This window comes from Dromaius novaehollandiae, chromosome 2, assembly GCF_036370855.1.
Source record: "Dromaius novaehollandiae isolate bDroNov1 chromosome 2, bDroNov1.hap1, whole genome shotgun sequence".
NCBI lineage: Eukaryota > Metazoa > Chordata > Aves > Casuariiformes > Dromaiidae > Dromaius > Dromaius novaehollandiae.
Window position 1 is genome coordinate 148,505,813 of NC_088099.1, and position 25,617 is coordinate 148,531,429.

The 25,617-nt window shown below is 38.5% G+C and overlaps 1 protein-coding gene and 1 long non-coding RNA gene across 2 annotated transcripts; one reads left to right on the forward strand and one right to left on the reverse strand.

The window, feature by feature from the left end:
- Positions 1–3,283: 3,283 nt before the first annotated feature.
- On the forward strand, positions 3,284–22,851 carry CALB1 (calbindin 1). Its single transcript, XM_026099831.2, has 11 exons — positions 3,284–3,470; positions 3,752–3,828; positions 8,440–8,514; positions 14,617–14,700; positions 14,789–14,845; positions 17,444–17,521; positions 19,920–19,975; positions 20,071–20,110; positions 20,200–20,253; positions 20,386–20,457; positions 20,866–22,851. The coding sequence occupies exons 1-11, from the start codon at positions 3,389–3,391 to the stop codon at positions 20,977–20,979; spliced, it is 789 nt and encodes a 262-aa protein (XP_025955616.1). The 5' UTR covers positions 3,284–3,388; the 3' UTR covers positions 20,980–22,851.
- LOC135327629 (uncharacterized) lies at positions 17,412–19,923 on the reverse strand. The gene is made up of 2 exons (XR_010388032.1): positions 18,680–19,923; positions 17,412–18,489 (listed from the first exon to the last, which is right to left on the reverse strand). It is a non-coding gene; the product is annotated as an uncharacterized LOC135327629 (long non-coding RNA).
- Positions 22,852–25,617: the final 2,766 nt, after the last annotated feature.

The following is a 25,617-nucleotide window of genomic DNA, read 5'->3' on the forward strand; positions in this document are numbered from 1 at the left end:
TGGCTGAGCATCACTTATCTTGGTATTTCTTGCTTTTTTGACATATATTTAGATTGGATTGCTATTATAAATAGTATATTTGATTTTCTTGGGTCTTGAGAACTCTTGGGATATTACATCCAAATGCTGTTCAGACTGTGAAGACAGAAGCCTGGTAGTTAAAATTAGGAAGTTTCAGAAAACTCACATATATGAAATTATTGATGAAAAACATTTGAAGACCACTAATAAACAACAAGTGTATTCAAAGAAAATCATGATCACTTAAATTCTGGGTCAAGTTCCCAGCTGAGTTCAGTGTAGCTGTTCTGACTTCTGCCAGATATGGATCTGATTTGTTTTTTGTAAGAAGAACCAACTTGCCATAGCTAAAATGAATGATGAGGCTTATGCTCATTAATCACTGTGTATATATGCACATCAACATACATATAATTTCTAAAAAGACAAAGAATTTTGTCCTTGTATAAAGCCATTTAGAGTCAGTGGGAAAATCTGCATGGATTTCATTGGGTTATGGATCACATCCTGTATGTATCTGCATTTTTAGATCTTTTCCAGTGCTTTCTCTCTTTCAATGGAAATTAATAGCTTCTTGTAATTGAAATGACCAGTTTCCTATTTAGTTTTGCATAAGAAGCAGAGTCCAGTGGGATTAAATATGAATGGTGGCTTGGTAATTCATTAATCATGAAAAGATGGTGTGCAGTTAGTTATATAAGTGATTATTTTTGCATGGAAATGTCTGCTACTTTTATGTCAATATGCAAAGCCACTTAATGTGCAGCAGCAAGAACACATAAACCCATTCACCTCGACATACTGTTTCACAAGGAATGTATAAAGACACGTAAATGATCTGTAGACAATACTGACTTTGTAAATGTTATAACAAGAGGTCAGCACGTCCAAGTGTCATACTTGCACATAATTATACATGTTCTTAGTGGGGAAAAACAACATATTTTGAAAGTTCCTGTGAGATTTTTTTTTTCAAATCCTCCTGGCCACATATGACCTATGTGAAATATTTTATTCTGAGAACTTCTGAAAATGTAAACATTAAAGCTCCTTTTCATTTAAAAGTCTCAGCAGCGAGATGAGTCAGGTTGGGCTGGCCCCAGACCATACTGAATTCTGTCTCATTCAGAGAGAGACTTCTGGGTCAGGGATAAGTAAGAAGCACAAGATTCAATGCGCCATTTGAAAATGGTACACAGCAAGGAGCAAATCGACATAAGTTGCAAGTCAGAGGACTGTTGAAAGGGGTTCAGTACTCAATTTCCGTTTGCGCATGCTGCTGGAAGCTGAAATTCTGCACTGTGCTGAGAAATTCAATATCCTTGGCAAGTATAAGAAGTTGCCTCATTGGCAGACTTCTTCTATGTAAAAATGATGGAAATGCCAGTTCCATCTTTGTCTCCTTCCCATGTCCTTTCATCACTAGCACCCCAATGTCTTTTCCTGGTACAAAGGTTAATCCCCAGAACGTTTTATCGTATTTCTCCTTGTCAAGGCCAGGCCCTGCCATGTACTTGCTCCAGGTACAGAAAGCCTTGTGGATGCTCTGCGCTCTTATTGTTACTTTATAGAAATGCAATAGTTTTAGATTTTTATTTTCAAGACTAGGTGCTGGCAGACTACAGAAAGTTCAGGATATGGCTACCACTGAAATCTACTACTCTGAGCAAACCGTACCAGAAAAACAGTCCCTAGGTGGGAAATTGACCCAGCCATTCTTTTTTTTTTTTCACATGGAAAAATAAAAAGCCTGATTGCAAGGAAATATTTAAAATTACTTCAGTCAGTACTTCAAACAGTTTGAACTGAAGAAACTAATGATCAGATTCTCGTGTCTTTCATCCTAGGTGCTGTTTGGTTCATCAGCTCACAAAACACAGACCAACACAGTCTGTCTTTTGAAGAACTTACAGCCAAACAGCAGCAACATAACAAGTGAAAGCTGCATATAACAGGTGGAGAAACAGGAGAATGGAAAGATGGAGGGAATCAAGTATAAGGTCTCATGATTACTTAATCGCTATGCCCACATCTTGTTCCATAATGCATACAAGATTTCAGCCACCCAAGCTACTGAAATCCCTCTCAGGACATGTCAGTCTTTAACTAAGCATCCACCTCTCATCCTGCTGGGTTATCCATCCCCCTTGGCATTTTGCTCTCTCCTGTTCCACGTTATCCCATTGCTTTCTTTCCTCACACTATATGTCAGTCTTAGCATATTGTTGTCCTACTGTTGCTCACGTCAATCACTTACACATGGAGATTCCCAGGTTTGCCAGCTGTTCTCATCCCCATCCTTACTATACTGCCTACTGAATTTGGCAATGTCCTGTAAACTGATCACTCATCAGCTTTGCCATCAAACCATGCTAGCTCAGTGTAACATGTGAGGAATATGTTGCAGGAAGGAGCAAGGCAGATTCGGTGCTTCAGAGTACCCAGGTAACCCTAATGACTAAAACGAATCATCCCAAGGGAGGGTCTAATCAGCATTGCTGGTATAATACCATGTTCTCATGTGACAGAAGGAGGACCTTTGGAGGGCTGCTCCATCCCAGCCACCAGTCCACTGCTATAGGAGGTCTAGTCTCCAAAGCTCGTCCTACAAAAAAAAACTCTTGTCCGGTCAAAAGTGACTGTGGCAGTATCCTTCACAGCTCAGCACTGGGAAAAAAGAGCTTGCTAGTGCGGTCTTCCATAACCACCTCTTGGGATGGAAGTACCTGCCACCAGGGCCATATCTTTAAATTCACCACGCCAGGTCCCATGATATCGCAATGAGTCTTTTAAAGGGTTGTAGCACTTCAAAGATTAATTCTTTGTGGGGCTATCCGCAGGCTGTGCTTGGAAGCAGAGCAGTCAGCAGTGGTGTACCAAGGCTGAGTCCTTGCACCCACCGCCCACGGTGTGTCTTGTCACTTTTCTGCCCGGGAACATCCCTCAGCGCTGTTAGCTGGGCTCTGACGCCCAGGCCCCTTTCCCAGACGGAAATCCACGGGCTAAGCCGGGGACCGTGCTCGTCCCGACCCCTCCCCGCGCCCCACGGGCACAGACGGCGGTGGGGCCCCGCAGCCGCCCCGGGGCCCCGCTCTGCCGCCGGGTGGGCGTCCGGCGGGGCTGGGCCCCGGGGCGGACGGGGCGGCGGTGCCGGGGCGGCCGCGCGGGAGGGCAGCGCCGGGGGAGGGGCCGCCGCGGCCGGGCCCATAAATAGCCCTCGGCGGGCGGCGGCGGGAGGAGCCGCAGCTGCCGCCGCCGCCGCCGGAGCCGCCGGAGTCGCGGGCAGAGCCAGCACCGCGGACAGCGCCCGCCGCGCCCCTCCGCGCCCCTCCGCGCCCCTCCGCGCCGCGCCGCTCCGCGCCCCACCATGACGGCGGAGACCCACCTGCAGGGCGTGGAGATCTCGGCCGCCCAGTTTTTCGAGATCTGGCACCACTACGACTCCGACGGTGACTACCTGTGGCCCGGGCGGGGGCGGGGGGCAGGCGCGGGGGCGCTCGGGGGGCTCCCGCCGCCCCCCGCAGCCCCGGCGCCGCGGCCGCGCCGCCGTGTCCCGCTCCGCGCCCCGCGGGGCCCGGGCGCAGCCCTGCGGCCGGGGGAGGCAGGGGCTGGGGCCGAGCGGGCTGAGAAGAAGCCGGGAGCACACGGGCGAGATGTCGCTTCCAGCGGCGGGAAGAGCGGAGAAAGTTGGAGGGATCGGTGACAGCAACCGTAACTCTTTCTGTTGTAGGCAATGGGTACATGGATGGGAAGGAGCTACAGAACTTCATCCAGGAGCTGCAGCAGGCGCGGAAGAAGGCAGGCTTGGTAGGTTAATGTTTCACCCTGCTTTTCTGTCTTCACCGGGAAAGAAGAGTTTTCTTGAGCAAACTCCAGTGCCCCGGGTCCTTCTGTTCCCTCTGGCCGTCACACTGTCAATGCACTAACTGATCCAGCAAAGGGAAGTGGGATGATTAGAAACGAGCAGATTTCAAATGAAATAAATCAGCCACTTTGGAAATGCGAGGCCAGGGTCCACCTCCTGGAGAGCAGGTCCCTTTTACATCTCACCAGGCTGCAAGCTGGTGCTTTTGTAGTGCTTAAAAGGAATAGTCAAGAAATGCATACACCTTTTCATTTTGCCATGGATGGGACCTTGTCCTATTGCAATTAACTTCACCTGATCCAGATATGTACTAATATTAAACAAAAAAGAAAAAGAAAAAAAAACTCTCCAAGTTAGTTGGACTCTATTTTAACTCCGTGGTTAATGGGCAGTGCAGGAGGAAATGCATTTCTGCCCCTTGGTGGTCAATAAATAGATCTGCACATGACTGCTAACCACTTTTTGCCCTTCACCAGTTACACATCAGGAATATCAGTACCCAATTCTGGTAGTTAAAATTGTTCAGAGGGACAGCAAAGTTTTTGAAAATGTTGTCAAAGCAAATTTGTGCATGAGTTATTAAAGCATTAATTATAACTTTGCTACAAACTACACCCACTTGGGAAAGAAACAGAGAGAGAGAGAGAGAAATGAATGATTCTCTGTAAAGATTTGAATTATAACAGAAGCAATACATTTTTAATAAATAAAATATGTTTAAAATGACTAGCTTATAAAATAGGCCACAGCATCAAGCTAAAATACATTGCATAATGAATCTATTTAAACAATCTATGCTAAAATGCTTACTCCTGAAGTAACAGAAAATAAAATTATACTAACTAGATGACATGTGTGGGTGGGTGAAATGAATTATTACTTTGTATAAGAATACCTCCAAATTGAGCAAAAGCTTTTCAATAATTAACTTTGCTTTTAAAGTTGCTGTATATCTGAAAAGTAAATACCAGAAAATGTGCATCTTCATTTACTTTGTGGAAAATGATACCTTGCTATTGGTTGTACAAATTAGCCTTGCAGCTGAAACAGCTGTCTGTCTCCCAGCAGTGCTTCTAATGTTACTGAAGTCTTGGTACCAGTTAATTCTTCATATAGCCATCAGGGTGGGCATACATTTGCATAAGTATAAGTTGGAACTAAAATTTCAGAAGGCCTCAAAAACAGAAAATTATGCAAGGATTGCAGTTTCTAAATGAAAATAAAGTCTACTTTCTCTTTGCATAGGAAAGAGTAAACATAATTTCAAATGCTTTACCTTTTAAGTATTTTAACAGAACAAATCTCTCTCCTATATTAGAGTGCAGGGATCTTAAGCACATCCATTAGAAAGAAGATATTAAAGCTCGTGCATATTTAGTATGAATGGCATTCTTGGTAACAATGTTGATATAATATTTGGAAGATAAAAAATGAGTTAGAAGCTCTAGATCAGGAAAAAGCATTCACCATCTTAAAATCAGATTCTTTTCTCTTTCAAAGCAAGTGTGCTTTGAAAATCTCCTCTTAAAAAAGAGACACATAAAAGCCTTGCAGAATTATTCATATCTGCCACCTGCTTCATCATTTATGCTTTTTCTATGACCTCTGCCTGCAATCACACTATATTTTGAAAATGCTCAGGTGTCTAATTGAGTTTTTCCTTTGCCATTTCTCTGATTCAAGCCTATTTTTGGAAGGTTCAGCTGAAAAGACCAATCTACGGTAGCAGCACCAAAATCAGTACTTCATCTATCGGCTCTGCCTTTGGTTGATGATACCTTGATCCCTGAAGTCTTTTTCTAGATTATAGATATATGCCATCTTAGGTTTCAAATCTAAGCTGATTTTTGGATTTGAAGGCTCACTTGCCAAACAAGCATCTCATTAGATCGTGTCTCATCTCACAGGATACTAATTCAGTAGCTTTAAATTTCTTTTCTTTTGCCAGAAGGGACACAATGAGAAACTAGTGTATGCTATATGCAATTTCCTTGGCTGTCCTTCTTTTAACACCCCAAAGCTTCTTTGTCGTCATTAACTTCTGCGTTTCAGGTCACTCTCCTGCTCACTATTTTTGAAATATTCAATTATGCATTTTTCGCAGCTGGATTTTACATCAGTCATGCCATATGCATTAAAGAATCACATTGATTCTGTCATTGAATAGGATGATTTAGCATTTCCCAATATTCTTCCCAATTACAGAACTGTTCTAATTATGTTCTAATTCTAATCCTTTTATTAATCCACTTAGAAAGTCTCTACTTTTACAGTTGCTTTTTGTCAGAAGGAGCAGTAGCATGCAACCTGATTCATGCCCGCACCATGACGGGAACTGTCTTCATTCCAGAGGGCAGATTTATACCTGGAGGTTTTAGGGCTTGAACTTTTCTTCGGTAACACTGTGTTTTTACTTTACACATTATGTGAAATACTAAATTGTTCTGCTATATTTTCAGGCATATTGAAAGAAATACCACTTTGTAAAGATGAAAACTGTATAAATATATAATCTTAGCTTCTATTTATTGTGCCCCGTCTTTCACGCAGTATGTTCTCTATTTAGGCCTGCCAATTGCTAAGAGAAACTGTGAGGTATAGTGGCTAACACAGGGGTTCATAGAAACTCAGTGGGTGGATCTTGGATGAGCTATTCCACATCTGTTTCTTACTTTCTCTGCGTGTAGATAATGACAATATTTTTCCATCTCACAGAAATATGGGATTTAATAGGTATTTATGAATGCAATCATGTAAGTGTTTCTGTACTGCCATCTATCCTTAGATTTTCAAATCATTCCAAAAAAGCTACTTTTTCCACAGTTCCACTCAGTTGGATGAATATCTCTTAATTTTTAAGAGGGGAGACTGAGGTGTGAAGGGTTAGTTTCTTAGTTTAATTCATGGAGCACTGCATCTATAACAAGATTAGCACTATGCTTGGTTAAATTTAGGCAGAATTACTGACTGAATTCATTTATTTGAATAATATGACTTAAATAACTCATCAATCAGCTCAAGAACAGCTGAAGTGAACATCAGAAAAAAAAATTCTTTCTAAAGGATGTATTAGAGGATTAGAGGAGTTCTGTTTTGTTTAGCCCGTAGGAAGCTGTGCTGCCTTTAATGTTTGGGCACAGTCTGGCATTCTGGAGGTGCTACTTGAAAGATCAGTAAAATATTTAACCAGGACTAATTAAAACCCATGCATCCAAATTCTTCATTTTAACTACTAAGCACACTTGTCCCCACTTTGGCATCATTAGATGAAAGGTGACATTGAAGTGTATTTTATTAATAATCACATCTTAATTAAAGCCATCACAAATTACTAACCTGCCATGTATGACTTTGGCAGAAATAGGATACTAGGCCATGATTGTATCAGCTACAAGGAACTGACATTTTAGTAAGTTTTGGTAGATCGAATTTGGGACAAACTGCAATAGACTTCATACGGCTGAAATTCCTTATGTCTCCAGTGAGAGAATCACTTAGGGCCTATATAACCAGATCTATTATAGCAACTAAAATTTCCAAAGACTGTTGTATCTTCATGTATAACCATGGAATTATTAATTATTTTAATATAGCTGTAGCCCTGCTTCTTGCTGCATGGCTAGCAAGGGCCAAGCACTAGCTCAGACCTATAAGGAATACAAAGAACAACAGAAAGGATTCAGCAGTATTGAAGGTTGATGGCAGCTTATATCAAAGCAAAGCACATCAAGTCAAAGTGTCAGATCAAATATTCAAATATTCACCCTAGGAGTGACATCTTTGCCATAGCCTAAAGTGAAGGCAGCCTTTGAGAACAAACGTAGAGTTGGAGTCATAATTTATACAAAGAACAATTATGCTGACATTACTTTGTCGGATATAAGGTACTGCTCCGAGTCTTCTCCTTCCCAAGCCTGCCTCTTTCTCTGTTACAACAGTGAGATCCTGACTCTCTTTTTATGATCACTAAATATTGAAAAATATGATATCCTCATGGGTTCTTTTAGGGTTAAAATAGCACCCATTGTTCAGGTAAAATCAGTTCAAAGATGTGGAAAGCCTATTTTGGTGTTCAGATGTGTTATACTAAAATGTACCTTATTTTGAAGGATTTTGCACTGCCTTCAAGTTATTCATTTACAAAAAAAAAAAAAAAGGAGAGAGAAAATTGACTAATAATTACCTATGAACTTCACTGTCATTCTTAAACAAAAGAGCTGCTATACGCATCTTCCAGCACATCTGTCTATAATTTTCTCATTCTGTAAACTAAAATAGGAGTTGAAAGTGTTTAGATGCCAATCATTCACATGATTCCTTGGGAAGTAAAATTTATGACAATGAGATTATTCATCATAAAAAATTACTCAATTTCATTTAAACTGGAGGAATCTAGCTGCAGTAAGTGTAAGTAAGTACTAAGTTAACTGTAGTATATGTTATTATTTGGAAATAAATAGAATAGAATAATAATAATTAATAGAATGTTCAAGTACTTTGCATGTGTTTCTCTACATCTTAAAAATAATGATGCTCTTGTTGTAACTTCATAGGATTTAACACCTGAAATGAAAGCTTTTGTGGACCAATATGGGAAGACTACTGATGGAAAAATAGGAATAGTTGAGGTAAGACAGTCACTTTATAACAAAGTACTGACATGTTTACTTGTAGAAAATACATTTAGTGCAGAACAATATGAGCATAACATGTAAATACTTTTGATTTTCAGTAATATGGAAAATTTCTTCTTCTGTCCCAGGATCTTTAGTATTTTTCCACTAATGAAACATTTTCATTAGCAAAAAGAACAGTATTCTTTAGCACTTTTCAGACATTTCACTGCAATTCATTTAACTTTGCAGGCTTTATTCAGTGCAAATAAACAACAGCAATTTAGTTTTCCTGCAAAGTAGCTAACAGCTAAATTTCAGAAATTTAAAGTGTGAAGGGTATATGTGAATTATATCTACATATGTTTTTAAACTAGTGCTTTGTTACAACTCCTGTAGTGACAGTAACACAAAGGAATGCAATGGGGCAGTCCTTGTGCATAGTCTATTCTAAAAAAATTCATACTTAGTAAAATAGCATGGAGCATAGTGATCATGTTAAGTTTAAACAAAGCTTTAACAGTAGTTGTGATGCACTTTGTGAAAGCTCTGGATTTCTTATGAATTCCTTTCCTGAACTTTAGGCAGAAAAATCCGCTGTTCCTTTCTTGGCTTTCCAAAAACGGCAAAGATGCAGCCAGCCAACCTCTTTCACACTTGCCGGGCTCTCAACAATTTTACAACGCAGGAAGCGGGCAACCACTGTCTTTTCTGTTGCTTTCACTTTTTGGTGCTGCATATCAAAAAGGAGAGTTCTTAGGTTACAGTTTGAGAAACCACTATTTCAAGCATAAATCTACAAGTCATTTATGTCACATTGAGTGCAGTGAGACTGCGCTCATTTATCATTAAATGCTATTATGTATTTTTTCTGGAAATAAGAAATTTGACCTAGAGAGCTAATTAAGAAACAGCTGAAAGCAAGCCAGGTCTTCAAAATTTCTACAGTGACCAACTTTGTGTAGGTAGCTATTTTTAAAGCAGAGGAATGAACAGAATCTATAAAAGTTAGTAGGAAGCATCAGTGCTGATGTAATAGATCATTCCAGGGTATCTTTTCTCCCCTTTCCTGTGTCTGAATACTACATACTTGTTTAAATGCATCTCAGATTAAGACTGAACTCCCACGAAAGTATGAACAGCTTGTTTCACTTGCAGTTTCTTGCAACAATTGATTAAAAAATGCATCTTTTGACAATACTTAGCATCCATCAAATAATTCTGCATGTAAAAATAAATAGTGTTTACTTGGACTAACATGTTTATTTGTGCACTAACAAATGTTTATTCATTTGGTATTGAATAATCCTATTTAATTTAATATTTTTGAATGTGTGTAATAGCAGGCATTGTATGCCAGAAGAATGTGCAGCCAGTGCCTGAAAAAGTGATTGTTTGCTTAGAAAAGATAACTGAGAGTTTTACCTTTCAAATTCTATTTCTGTTTCTGCTATTGACTTAATAGGTAAAGGTGAGCAAATCCATCAGGGTCCAATACTGTAAGGTGATTACCACGTCCAGTGAATTGCTAAACATGCTAAACATCCAGGGAAGCCATTGACTGTTGAGAATGCTCAGTTCACTGACTGAAGGGTTCTTCTCTCTTAATATAGCAGTTTTCTAAACCAATAGCTATATTTTATTTCACTCACATCAGCATGAAGCTTGATTTGGAAAGTGCTGATGGGACTCAGACAAAATAGGTTGTACATGCAGTGAAGTATGACATTAAAGTTGATATCTGGACTTGATTCTCTTCCCTTATAAATAAAATGTTCAGTAGTTCCAGATTGCTCCTGTCCCATTTACATTGTACATCAACAAGTTTTTCTGAAAAAGTGTATGAATGTGGTTTGAAAAACTTGTGTAAAGACATCCAGAGTCCCAGCCATTGTAATGAATACCACAGCACCTGAAGGAAAATGTCCTGGTGAATAATAAGCTTCCAGGAAAGGTCTATTGACTGAGAGGAGGAGGAGGCCTGGGTGGCTTCACAGAGGAAGAAGTAGATTTTCAACTTGGTGCGCAGATAAAGAGTATAGTCTGTCTTAGGGAACACACTGCAGATAATACACTAGCTTTTATCCAGTGCCCTCCAGCTATATGTAGCGTCTGACCTGTTCATTCACTTTTTCTTTTGTAAGAGACCTTTCCTGCCCCTTTTGCACTCATTCAGATCAATGCTTTCACTAAAATGTAGGTGTGGAAGCCCAAGGTTTTGAAACCCCCGGGGGTGGTATTTCCACATTCAAATCATTTGAAAGCTTACTATTAAAAGTAACTACTTACTCGCCTACAAATATTCTTTTTACTTCCATTCTCTATTCTGAGATTTTTAAGAAGTGTTATATTATAATTCATATAATGAAAGATATTTTAAATAGTATTAAGTATCAGTAAAATTTACTTAGAGAATGATTTCTAGAAAATCGTTCTGATCTTGTTTTAAGTATTGAAAGCATTTTTCCTGTTAGGTAGCCTATAAAAATTTATCTCCTGCCTCTCACAAGCTTGCAGCTGAGTGGAGAGAAGTGAAGCCAGTCTCAGTCTTTGGGATTATTCTCTGTTACTCATGACGCAGAAATGGGCGACATGCTCTCCATAAAAGTAGCAGAGCTCAGAGAAATCTTCACTAAACTGCTATCGCTCCTTGAGAGTCTGCTGCTGCAAATGAGAACTTGGAGCAATTCACACTTACGCAAACGCAGTCTTGGATTCCCCTTACATTTATCCTCAAAAAGAAGTCTTTTTTAGAAATAGCAACAGGTTTCTACCTTTACTCTTAGTAGTGGTTTACCTAGGACCTGGAAGTCAAGCTGGTTTCCCTGTGTTTTCCCCATCCCTCAGTAATACAGTCTTTCAATGAAAAAGCAATCTAATACTATTTGATGCAAGAGCTAGAACTGAACTTCTGTTTGGTTATATTGTCTCTATTATCCTAAAGCACGTGAAAGAAAACAGGAAAGATTTATTTTTGTCAGAAGTCTGAGCTAATACCTTGGATATTGAGCTACAACATCTTTGAAAAGTAAATGCCTGTGCATTTCTCTGTGTGAGAGTTGCAAAGGGCAGGAGAGACAGTTTAAAATAAGGTAATTTTCTTCCAGAGGTAATGCATTCTGCACCTCAGGTCTAGTTTGGTACTGCTAGTGAGTTGTTACTGGTTCTTGGAATCAGTTTTCCCATTTATCAGCCTTGCAAAACTCACCAAAGTTAGCTATAGCTAACAGTACACCACAACAGAAATTTTGCAGTAGTTGTGTGTTTCTAAGGAGTGCTTCAAGTGACGGTGAAGCTGGGATTCATTCACGAGGGTCTCATTCTGATTCCATTGTAATCATAGGAAGATTCCTGCCAATTTGGGCATCAAGTATGTGTTGAAAGTTGTGGACTTGCATCAGACTTATCCTACATTTAGGCAGGGATTTTCTAAAACCAAACCATAGTTTTATTATTTCCTTTTATTCAAAATATCCTTCCCCAAAGCAAATGGGTATTTCCTATGTCAGATATGTTCCCGCATATAGGAACAAAATGTTGTAAGATGTTGTAAGGAGCCCAGAGAAGACCAAGGGAGTCCAAAATCCCAAACAGAGTGATCTAAGGAGCCTTTTCACATGGTCCTCAGGGCTTTCTAGGTTTTCTGACCAATGGTATAAACGCATGGGCCTGTAACCTGATATTAAAGCAGCCATAGTCTCAGACTTGTACTGAGAAGGTACTGGCCCAGTGTGCAATTCACACAGAAAAGTATCTAGAAAAAAAGATTAGCCTGAAAAAAGTAATCTGTGGCTCGCAAGGGGACATTACTACAGCATTGTATAAATTTACTTCTGGCAAGAAGAAACAGGATTACTTTTCCTATTTTCTGGTTGGGGCAAGTACTGGCCTACCTGGTATTCTTTCCCACTGATTATGACTTTTTTAATGATTCCCATAAACTCTTTCTTACTGTTGTAATCAGTCCCCCCTGCCAACCCCTGATTATTATAAATCTGTCCTCCATTCAATTTCTGTTCTTGAGTAGGAAGAACTGATTTACCCCTAAAACCAAAGCCCCTGTCACAGCAGAGAAAAAGGCAATTTTTCCATAAATCAGTGCTAAACTACACACATTTAGCTACTACATACATATGGACAGGTACTTATCCACACGTGTATACTCTGTTTCTATCTATAATGAAGCAGAATTTGGAAAGCTGCTGACAAAAACGTTTTGTTTAAGTTGATTAGATTTGATATTCAGCCATTTAGCAAAAGCACTCCAAATGCGTTCTGATGTGCTTGATAGTCAATAATCAACTGCTCCATTTCTGTAGGAAGAGTGTCTGATATGTGTTTTCAATTGCACTAAGAGTTAGTGAATATAACTGATTTCTTGCACAGATAATTCAGAATTTCAGAAATTAGAGATCTGTTTCCATCTCCTTGCTGTGCCTGCAGACCAAGAGCGAGCTGAAGGCACTGCTGGAATCCAATAAAAAAGCCCAAGCAATTAGGGCAATTGCGCTGAAATAGGCAGATAGAGGGATTTTAGGGTGTGAATTGAATGCACAGAATCAGAAATTTGAATCAAAATTTTAAGATGAGGCTCCAAGAAGCCTGCAGATGTAATTTTTCATAAAATAATGCTGCTCAGAAATCCTTGTTTCTCCATTCTCTCCTCCTAGTAAGCACAGCTGGTCTATTCTTCAAGTAAAAAGTTTTCTTCAATCAAAACACATTTCATACACTTTGAGCACAAAAAAGATATTGGGCTTCTGTTAAAAACAAATGATGATTTTACATTAAATTATATGGCATACCCTCCATCTTGTACTTTTTTCAGTGGCTGAAATTGAGTTATAGTAAATGAACATTTTCAATAACCAGTACAATAATGTCTGATTTTTAAAAAAGGCTTTTGTATGAGCACAGACATTGGAAGAACCACCCCCGACTTTGCAGGGCTAAAATCCCTTTTGATTTCTTTCTGGTATTTATATAGCTCATCTTGAACACATCTCTGAGCCTGACAAATGATCACCAGTTGCCATCCCCTTATCCTCCCTGCTTTCATTTTCTCCTCGCTTTTTTTTTTAACATTTGTTTTTCTGCTTTCCTTATATGTGTGTGTTCTTCACATCAGTGTTCCCTTTTCCTTTTACTCAGTAAAAGGAAGTGTTCTCTTCTTAGTTTTACTCAGTACCTGTCAGTAGTCTTTTTTTCCTTGCTTTCTTAATTCATGGTCCTTCTCACTCACTCTCTAAACATCCCTCTTTTTTTGCTTTTCTCTTCACAGTCATAACAAAGTTTTCACCACAGATCCTAACTCTGCACGAGTGAATTTTTCCCCCTCTCTTTCCCTAGTTACCCCTTTGCTGAACAGCTTTTTCCTTTCTTTCTCCCTGACCTTCAGTTCTGTTTGACCTTGATGAATATGGCAAAGCTTCAAGCCAGTAGCTTTTCAAAGGCATCTTCCAAACATTTCAACCTAAGAGATGAAGTTTCTTATAGGGCCTTCTTATAGGTTGGAGTGAAAAATACTGGCAGCTAGGAAAGCAAAGGAGAGATGGCCCGAGACATGGAGTGCTCAACACGCTCACCTCAAGCTGGGGAACACAGATGTCTGCTAAGTGTAGGAAGCATACCTCCACTTCTGCATGGGTCACACCACCAACCAAAGCGACAGTGCTCAGCACATGGGGAAAGAGAGCTGTTGGCAAGGTCCTGGCTTTGTAGAAATCCTCTACTAGCAGCACATATGAAACTGAGACTGAAGTGACAGCTCTAGGGACAGCTTAATTGCATGGGAGCTTCCCAATACCTTCAGTGGGATTAAAGGAGTCCAAATTATTGGTGTTATGAAACTGAGAGTAAGAGCATGCAGTTATTCTTACTTATACACATACTTACTCATACAATCTCTCTTACCTGGAGAGCAATGTAACATCATTCTCATTTGCGGGCTCCACATATCCACCAAAGATATAGTTACACAAATGGGTAACAAAACTTGAATTTTAATTCTTCTTAGCTCAATAAGGCAGTCTGATCACAAAGAATTTCATATGCTTTTAAAGGCTCAGCCGGCCTAATGAGGAATCAAATTTTAATCTTTCTTAAAATCTATTACAGCTTGCTCAGATATTACCGACAGAAGAAAATTTCCTGTTGTTCTTTAGGTGCCAGCAGCTAAAGTCAAGTGAAGATTTCATGCAGGTACAGTATGAGAATTTTCCCTTTGTAAAGTCATTCAAGACTAGCTTTACATGAATATATAATTACATCTTTCATGTTCTGATTGCAGACATGGAGAAAATATGACAGTGACCACAGTGGTTTCATTGATTCTGAGGAACTAAAGGTAAACTGATATCTGCGGGTATGCATGAAGTGTGAATAAGCATTGGATTACAGCCTGTGCTGCTGTTTCTTCAGATACCCGCCATTGCATGTTTTTGCATTTCAAACATTACTGGAATGCAATATGATTAGCTGATTTTTTTATCACTGGTAAATTACTTTAAGTGAAACTCAACTCTGATTAATGTTTCTAAAAAGGTTGTTTAATTCAGATCAGTGTTTGCCTCAAGTGCCTCAAGGCAGCAGATACTTGAGCTTAGAAGTAAGATGATTTCAACCCTGGGAACATAGATAGGTCTCATAGATAGGTCTGGGCTGTTCTTTTGGTATTTTGGGGAGAGGGCTGTTTTTGTTTTTTTCCAAGGGCATTGCTATCATTAATCACTATGCTGCAGGACAAATTATACTCTCTCAAATAGCTTGTAACACTGCTGTTTCTACTGTAATACTGTTAGGTCAACACAACTGGAATTGCGTTGCCTGTGCTTGGTTAGCTTAGTGGGAATTTGGTATCAACTTCATTATTCACAAAGAAGAGCACAATCAAGATTATTCCGTTAACCATCTTACCCTTACAGACTTAACAAAGCTTTAAAACTAGACTGAATTCCTTCCATAATCATAAAACTAACAAAGTTGTAGAAGCTGACTATACCTGGGGAAGCAGACTTTTTTCCCACAGTTTAATTACACATGGTTAGTTAATGTAGCTTTAAACTTGGAGGATCCAAAACAACTCATAGCAAGAGAAAGACCTCGCAGGGTTCATCCATCTAATTTGGACTATATTGCTCATATGTGGTGTTCTAAAGAAGGGCTACTTAAGCATTAACCAAAGCACCTGGAGGTCAAGCTGTTTGAAATCCTTGCAGCTATTTCTTTTTTTTGGAAAGGGGAATTCACATCATAAAATTCTCAAATTTTTTCCTTTTTCCCTTCCTTTTTGAGTACGGTATCTGTATGATGTTTGGTGAGGATCCTGCCTCAAGGTAATCCTCAGACAGAATTGGTGGATTAAAAGTTTGTATGATCAGGGAGAAGTTATGGGTCATGCACGTAATACTGAGAACTTCCCAGTTGTTAGACAGGCTCTTAAGGACTGTTGCCAGCTATTGTAATTTGAAGTAGACACTGAAAGGCAGGGCTGATGGAGGATCAGCTGGAGAATTAAGAAATTTTACTTAGATCCCTGATGATCTCATATATCCTGGGCTGAGAGAGCTTGTCTGTAGCAGAGAAATAGTGTCATTTTAAAACTCTGAAAATAATCAGTTTTATTTTTAAGACTGATCAATATTTCTTGAAAAGTCCAAACATTTTAAGTACATGCTCTGTAAGGAGTACACTCACTTATAACTTTCTAAGAGAAATTTAGTTAGATATTGGGAAAACTTTAATAATAATAATAATACCAGTGGAGGAGGAGGAGATAGACTCTCCATCACTGTCTATATTTAGGAGTGGTCAGAAAATATCTCAGATTAGACTATAACTCAGGAAGCTTAGATATAGACAGTCTTGGCCTGAGACATGGTGTACTGGACAGCTTTTCAAAGTCCTTTCCACTCCTATTTTCTACCAAAAGCACAAAAGATTAAACACCTCTCTGTGACATCTATTTGTAATCCTTCTATGATGCTCTTTGTATACAAACTAATAAGAAGGCCTTTCAGTACAGAAGGGGTCAGACCGGGAGAACTATCCTGGCTGTCACTAATATGAGCATTAACACAGTAGCATTCAAGTTAAGGATGTCATCTGTATAGAAATAGATTTTCTTAGGAGCTACCACCTGTTCTATCTTGAAATGAGGCCCAAATTTCCAAAGAGACAATGATGCTAATGAAACGAATGAGAGGAGTTATTAGGTACTTCACTGAGCTTTGATAAACCTACAGAAATTTCAGGTCTTGTAGTGCCTTGGTTAAATAAGTAGATATTTTATTTTTTATTGTCACAAAACTAGGACAGCAATTTAAACCAGTGAATGGGAGAAACAGTCTTATTCTTAAAGGAGAAATGGCTGGTGATGAAAGTCATGGGATACCATGTCAAATTCTCGTTAAAAAAATTTAATGATTGGCTGCACGTATCTGAACTATAAGGCGAGAAGGAGCAACATAGGTTCACATTTTCACTACTAGCATCAGGTACTGCCATAGGCAAGGAGAAAACTTGATTAATCATTGATCTTTTCTGTAAAATTGTTCCTAAGTTGCACGAAGAGATTAGGCATCCAAGTTTTCCAAGTAGCTTCAAGGTTAATTAATGTAATTTACTGATAGAGCTGATTAGGAAACAGTATACTTGGAGGACAATCTATTTTTCCAAACCCACATACAGCAAATGGCATATAATGCATAAAGTTTTACGAGTCACTTTTTCCGAATTAGACTGTGCAGTATACTTGAATTGGTCAAAAGAAACTGTTGTATTCTTACCTGTAAATTACTACTCACTTTCATATTTATTTTGTACTTCATTAGTCGTATTAAAGTGGGAGTAAAACAGTATTTCCCATCACTTTAAAGTTAGCAAGTCAAGCATTTTATGCTGTAGGCAAAAAATTCACCTGTTACTCATCTATTTATTTTAACAGAGCTTCTTGAAAGATTTATTACAGAAAGCAAATAAGCAGATTGAAGACTCAAAGCTAACAGAATACACAGAAATAATGGTAAGATTATTTACAGGCATTTCATTTTGGATTAATCCAAACTGTGTTTCTCCCTAGCCCCTTATAGGCTCCGAACGACATAAAGACCCCCACCAGGCCCTAATCATGCACAGGCACATCGCAAGCACTTCTGCAGCTGCAGAACTTTGATCTGAGAATGAAAGTTTGCAGTGCTGCTAAAAAAATTTTGCTAAAAAAATTTTGAATCTTCTCGGGTTTTATGTAGTATTAGACCATACCATAGTACTGTGCAAAGAATTTCCCCCGATACGCTTACTTGTGCTGTTAGACGTAAAAGTGAGGTCTTTGCAGTTCATAGAAGAAAAATTGTACCTGTCATAAGATTAATTACATTATTATGTTTCGATCTAATTAATCTGGGGTTATTTTTTATGTTTTGTCTTCCTAGAGTGCTGTAGGGTCTCTCTCTTGTCTCAAATGCCACAGTGTTTTCTTACTGCATTTACAACATCTCCCTCTTTCCTGTTTCCCCCTTGTAAGGAGGAGAAATGAGTATTTTAGGTAAACACCAGAACAAAACTGTCACTGCCCAGGAGTTATATCCGCCCCTCCTTAGGGCACTCCTCTCGGCCCAGCACTGCTGGACTCCGCCATGGAGACCAGGCTTGCCTTCTGCGTGGACGTTTCAAGGAGAAAAAGATTCCGAATTCTCGTCCTCAGGAAATATATCCAGTGTATAACACTGGATCTTTGTTTTAGCAACTAAGTTTTGCCCTGAAATACTTTGAATTATCAAAACCAAGTTAGGTAAACACAGCAGACCCCAAACTGGCCCAAAAGTTGATGAGAAAGGTTAATCAAAACATTTCCTGACTGCTAATTTGTTGCACCAATATAAACCATTTAACTAGAACTGTCCTTGCTTATTGACTGGTGAAAATATTACAATCCTTTTTATTTAGGAAGCTTTCTGACCTTCATCTTAAAGTGCGCTCTGAGTACTGCATCTGCAGGAAGACATAATGACAAAGAATTAAGAGCAATAAGAAACTTATAAAGCCAACTCTGCTGTAATCACCTCAGAAATTAGAAAAGAAATCTAATAGAAAACACAAGGTAGTGGCCAGCTGCAAGCTGGCACAGCCAGCCAGTAACAACCCACCAAAAAATGTTAATATTAGAGCTGCCTTTGCTTACCTCCTCCCAATGTAAATCTCTTTTCACCTGAAAAGCACACAAGGGAGATACAAAGAAAGAAAGAAAGGGTTAAAAGGAAGCAGAGTCTTATACAAAAATGAATGTTCATAGAATTTTTTTTCTAGTCTTCCTTGCCGTCTATTGTGTATTAGCAAAGTGAAATTGGGTCTTTTTCACAGCTTTAATTCCATATTTAAAAAGATACGTGCTTATCTCAGTACAGGAGTCTGGTTTTCCTCCTATCTAAAAATTACATCTAAAATTAGTATGATTAAAAGTGATGGGATAGTGTGTGGGTGTTTTCAGTACAATATCTAGCAATGTTTTGTACAGTTTGCTGTGCTGTGATTATTTTATACAGCAAAGGCAAAATAATATATGAAACTAAAAAAATGGAGCTATACAGACATAAAAGTGGGAGAAGTGCCAGGCAGGTGTAATATCTCCAGTGACTTCTAATAATGCGTATTAGCTGTTTATGCCTCTTAAGCAGCAGGAGCTCATCCTTGCAACTGTTTAATACAATAGGATGATTACAAATTATTAGAACTAGTATTCAGTCATTTTGTCAAATTATATTATTGTATTTATTCCTGTCATTTAATTATAATTATCTGAAGGCATTTACTTTCTCATTTTTATACTATCAACAAAATTTACTGATTTTCTACAGTATCTGTTCACTCTTTTCTTGAAATATATCACAGAAACAGAATCTGATCTTTCCTTATACATTTAGACCTGGCAGCTAACTGAATAAAAATGTTTTTATTATTTTCCGTCTAAAGAAGTGAATGCCTTAAATTCTATTGAGCTTTACCTGGATGCTGTTTTATCTCTAAGGATAAAGAACAATGATGCTATTATCAGATCATGAAATCAAGAGTAAAATGGTATCATGTCAACACTCCTCCCACCTATAAAAAATAACAGGCATGTTTCGGGTAGGGGATATTCATCACTGTAGACAGTTTAGAACCTCACAATAGGGTAATCAGAATTGCTCGTCTAGTTTCTGATGAGGCTTTTGCAGTAGAATTAATTACTATAAATTACTTCAGTATTTTACATAAATGCATGGCATATCACATGGCAAATGCGACAGATTAAAAACTGGGGGCCATCATTTCAGAATTATGTAAAGGCAAAATTTCACTGAATTTAAGTTTCCCAAAGAAGTGTTTTCTTTGTTAATGTGGATTAATTGTGATTAGTAATGTAAAAATATATATTCTTTCAGCTCAGAATGTTCGATGCAAACAATGACGGAAAGCTGGAGCTTACTGAACTGGCCAGGTATGTCTTCTGTCTCTTTTTACAATAAATATCATTTACCAATTGCTGTTACAGAAACCGTTAAATATTTTGACCTTTGTTTTTTCTCTCCAAAGGCTACTCCCAGTACAGGAAAATTTTCTTATTAAATTTCAGGTATGAAGCTTCACATTCTTAAGATTAAACTGCTAGCATCATGCACAATTGATGTCATTAATGGATTTTTTTTTCCTTTTGCTATTTAGGGTGTCAAAATGTGTGCAAAAGAATTCAATAAAGCCTTTGAGATGTATGATCAAGTAAGTCATCAGAAAACCTTTGCATTAATTTAGCAGTTTGATGGCACTCATTTTCTGAACTTGTGGAAAATTAGCCATAAGCTCTGGAATGAAAAGCAAATGTTTAAAAGTCTTATTAACACTTTTTTTCAGGATGGCAATGGTTATATAGATGAAAATGAACTTGATGCTCTCCTGAAGGATCTGTGTGAAAAGAACAAAAAGGTAAGCCTAGAGGGATTTTTTTCCCCTTAGAGATTAGATTTAATTTGGATTTTAAGGGCACTTTAATCCACCCAATTAAGATAAATATAGAGCTTCTAAGTCATTATTCCTGAAGTCCAGTGCAAATAAAAATCTTGGCAAAAGTCATAGCAGCGTAAATCCTTACCTAAAGGAGCTGTGATTACATAGTAACGCTGTCAAAAGCTTGCGTCTGAGACATTAGCTATCAACAACCTAACATATGCCTATAAAATAGATAATGTTCAAATATACAAACAGTGATTTCAACGTGTTACTGTTGGACAGGCTGGGAATGCCCTTTTTCTACCTGTCTTCTGCCATTGCCAGCAAACTTGCTCACGCTGGTAACTAAACTGGATTATAAAGCATTATCTGTTCTTTAAATAGGAATTAGACATTAACAACCTTGCGACATACAAGAAAAGCATCATGGCCTTGTCTGATGGAGGAAAGCTTTACCGAGCAGAATTGGCTCTTATTCTCTGTGCTGAGGAAAATTAGACCTCTTCTATCATGTCCACTTAACTAGTGATGTACTCTATCTACACAATAACTGTGCACTATAAGGGAGTAGGCTGTATTTTTAAATTGCATATAGAAAATTAGCCAGGATGTGTGGCACATTCCTTTCAGTTTGTTTCTATACTGTTTGTAATGTACAGTTTTTGTAACTATAAGATTGATAAAGAGAATGTCTGTATTTGGGCCAGTCTGTATATTCAATAAGAAACTAAAACATGTTGGAGTTGGGTTTTTTTTCTTTTTTTTTTGCTTTCATGAAAACAGCTGGAAAAAAACTAAACCTGCCAACACTGTTGTGGTCATCATATCCTTTGACACCTGCAACGTTTTTTCTTCTTGATCTCTATAATGAGAAAATCTAAAGATCTCTCTACAAGTTACAACTAAATACAGGTTTTTAAATGCAGAAATGTGAGGAAGAAAAGAACTAGTTTTGCAGTAGGACAGAAGAGTTGGAATGACTATTCTCCAAAATTTACCAAGGCACCGAGAAATATTTTCAGTTGTCAAATCACCCACTTACAGGTCTGTGCTCTCTGCAGTTTTCAATCACTCTTCCCATTACAAACTCATCACATATAGACAAAATATTTATAAGCATTGGAAATCCGGGATAGACTCTCCATACAGTAGTTGACAAAAATATAGTGTTTTCAATCTAGCTGTTTAACTTTACTGAATTTAAACACAGGCATTTCAGAAACAAAAGCCTTTAATCTGTCTTGGAATCCTGGCTAAATGGCAGGTAGTATAGTTAATACACAGATTAGCACATGATATTGTAAGTGTACCTTTCATGACTATTGCTGTGTCAGAGAATATGACAATCCATTTTCTAAACTATTTTCACATTTTGCAGGTGATAATTATTCTAGTAAATTGCTGTTTTTACATCATATTCTGTGTAATCTATGATTAAATTTAATATCCTAAGACTGTTGGTGTCTAGTTTGTCTATCTCCCACATTCTTTTTCTGTACCATGTAGATGACAAAACAACTGTTTGAAAAAAATGTGCCTCCTTGGATCTTACATTGAATGTCCAATCTATAATAGTGTAACAATTTAATAGCAAAGGAGAAAAAAGATCTACTACAGATTTTGTATCATATTTAGTTTACATGGTGGGCTTTGCCTTTTATTATGCTAGAGAGGTATTTTTTAAATGGGAATTACAGTATGGAAACAGCTGTTTTCTTCCATCTATATTTTTTTGGCCTGGCTCTGTTTTTATTTTACGCCAGCTTTATGCCAGCACAATTCTATAAATGTCCAGGTACGCTGGTGTAAGAAGGAAATCAAGCTGTGTCTTGGAGTTGATAAACCTAAGCTGCCTCCATAGAAAACTGTATTTCAGAAGCAGTTCCTGGTTGGTAGATTAGCTACATACAACTTCTTGAATGCGTCACCCTATCTAATTTAACAAGCAGAAAGAAGCAAGTGCATTTTATTTGAAACAAAAGGTCTCACACAGTGAGACTCAGATCCTCCAAGGTCATTCTGTCACTTAACTCCCACTGACGTTAATCCTCTAACTCAGGCCACGCTCCGGCAACTAAACGCCCTTTGAGCAGTGGGGCCTGGTGGGAAAGTTAAGGAGTGGATGGTGGCAGGATGGGGGCATTGACGGCGGGAAAAGCCACAAAAAATTGAAGAAAGATTAAGCTAGGTCATTTTCACTGCTTTACTCCCACTCCATGCACAGTGATTTAACTTCTCACCTGCTTGTTCTCCTCTTTTCTCTATGCAATGTGAAATATAATTGTGTATGTCAAGTGAAGGAACGGTGAATAGATTATCTGCCTATCAGTACAATAAATGATTGATATTGTTCATACTGTGCACTTGAAACCCTGGATTTTTGCCTTATTTTAACATTTAAAAAGTGTAAAGGTAAAAAAAAATGTTCTGTAATAGATATGTAAAGTGACTGTTTGCTAAAATCATTACAGTGAAAGATGAAGTGTTTAAAGTGTTTTGACAAAGAGTCATCACAAAAACTGGAATCTGTCTTCCTGAACACACTTTTGTTCACACTTCTACTATTGCCGTTACTGCTCAGCTGTCCCCTGGTCCTGAACAGAATACATAAAGCAGTTGTCAATCATGTCCATGTGGAATGTTTCATATAGTCGTTTCTCCTAAGTATAATTTGGATTAAAAGACAGCAATTTAACAAGACAGTTCTAGCAAAGCTGTGTGTTACATCAGTGCAATGCAAAGTAGAGCAAATACGGTTAAGTCAAAACTGTTGTAGAAACATCAGGATTTACAATCCCTAAAACACTCCTGGACAGAGCTCTTCATGCCAGGGTCACACTAGAATGAGGTTTAGGGCAATGATACAGCTGATGGTAGGGAAGACTGCAAGCTCCTTTCTTGTGGTAGACATTTCGTTACCAAAAAAAAAAAAAAATTAAAGAAAAGTAGCAGCATGCAAAAACCTTTATTATGTGCAGTAATGCAGCTATGCTGTACTCCTGCTAAACAGAGAAGCTGACTTACAGGTAGTTACATGGGATCTACTTTACTCAAGTTGTTAACTATCTTATTGTCTAAAAATATGTATTTTACTAAAACATAACAGGCATCGTGACTGCCTGCTTCAAGCTTTGCCTATAACACAGACCATTAGCGTAGCTCAGGGGTCCCACCACACCCGAGGCCACTAACAACGCACAACTGATATCTGTGATGTGAACCACTGGCCGCAGTGGAGAATACCTGATTTCTGATACTGATTTTTTCACTGATGATTTAATTGGGATTGAGCACAGGGCTTGAAGCAAATGCTTTGGCATTGTGGCACTGAGGCCCTCACTGTTCTAGTCTGAACATTTCATGCACAGCATCAGGGTGCTATTTACAAATCCATCAGTGATGCACCTTTAAAAGGATTTCTAGATAGCATATTCCATACTGGGCAAATATCAGATACAAATCAGTTGGCTGAAAGCTAGCACTGCTTCTTCAGAAGATGAACTTCATCTCACAAAATATGCATACACTGCTGCTGAAATTGCATTTAAACTATGATTGTTTATGTCATTAGGCAACGTTAGCTTTTTCTGATTAATTTCTATTTAGCATCACGTGCATTTACACTAAGCCCTCATCATAATAATTTCATTACTGACGCATACTGAAATCCACACCTACCTGCTACAAGGAGGCTCAGAATCTGTGTTTAGGCACCTAAATATACACGGCCTGATTTTCTGAAGTGCTGAGCACCTCCAGATCCCTCTGAAATCCACCGAAGTTCTTCTGCATCAATTAAAAGCAGGCCAATGCATTAAAATCCCCTTTGATGGTTCACAGAAGAGCTTCAGTCCCTGAAAGGTCTATTGTGAATTAACGTAAGTTCCCCTTAAGTTGGCCTGTATCTCTCTGGTGAGTACGGCAATGAAGGAAAAACAAAGATCCTACCTTTGTTTTTTTTTTTGTTTGTTTGTTTGTTTGGTTTTTTTTTTTTAATGTTTAGGTAAAGAAGCAGTATTTATTTTAAAAAGCTCTCAGAATTCTTAAAGTATTTTTGCATAGGAACTCATTGCAATTTGCCATGGAAGGGATACATTTCTGAATTGAGATCCTAAAAGTTTACTTTCAAAACAGAGGTCATGTACGGGCAGGGTGATATTAGAGTGGTGGTTGAGCCAAAGAAATTGTGGGTCCATATATTTAAAGTCAGGTAATGGATTTTTGACATTTACTATGTCTGCAGATATGGCATCTAAACACCATGGTGCCTACTACAGAGATAACTGGTAAAACTAATTTTAGCAGTGCTAGGCCTATCTCCCTTCTCTCCCGTCCTTTCTCCTCCATCTCATCCTTCCCCTAGCAAAAATATCTCTGCTTTCAGTATCTCAAAAATACATTAGACAACATGTAGGATAAAAAAAAGCATGTCGGATAAAGGAAAAAAGTATTGTTACCATCATTTTACACTTAGGGAACAGGGATATTCCCATAAGACTATGTGGCACCTGGCAGTACATCCTAGCCCCCAGACCCAAAGCCAGGTATATACCTGATCCTAACTTAATGCTGAAACTAGGCCTGGAAATGTGCCTCTTTTCTTGAACTTCTCCATCCCTGCCCCACCCAGGACCTATTTTTTGTGAGCTAAAAGAGAGCCATGATGTGCTCCAGCCAGTTTCCCCAGTTCAGATGGCCAAGTCCAGAGGGAGTGCTGCAAAGCTTACCTGCCCTGCAGTGCAGGTGCAATAGAAATAACTTGCTTCAGGTCACAGAAAGTTTAAGGCAACGTTGGAGACTGAACCCAGGTCTCCTTAATGTCAGTCCTGTCCTTCAACTACATGAAGAGGCTTCCTATAGTAAAAGCTGCACATACCTATGGATGCACGAAGACAGTGGAAAACTACTTATTTTTACTGGTATCCCAACTCCAGACAATTCCCTAACGAACAAAGCAGAGAAGTACTTGGTCATACCATGACTCACGAGAATATCTTTAAAGTGTTTGTTTGTTGTTTTGAAACACTTTTTAAAGTGACAAAAGCTTATACACAAGTGTGTCCCATACGGAGAGAAAAATTAAGTATCTATGGAGGATGATGAACAAATTACTTTTCAGGGGAAGACATGGATTTG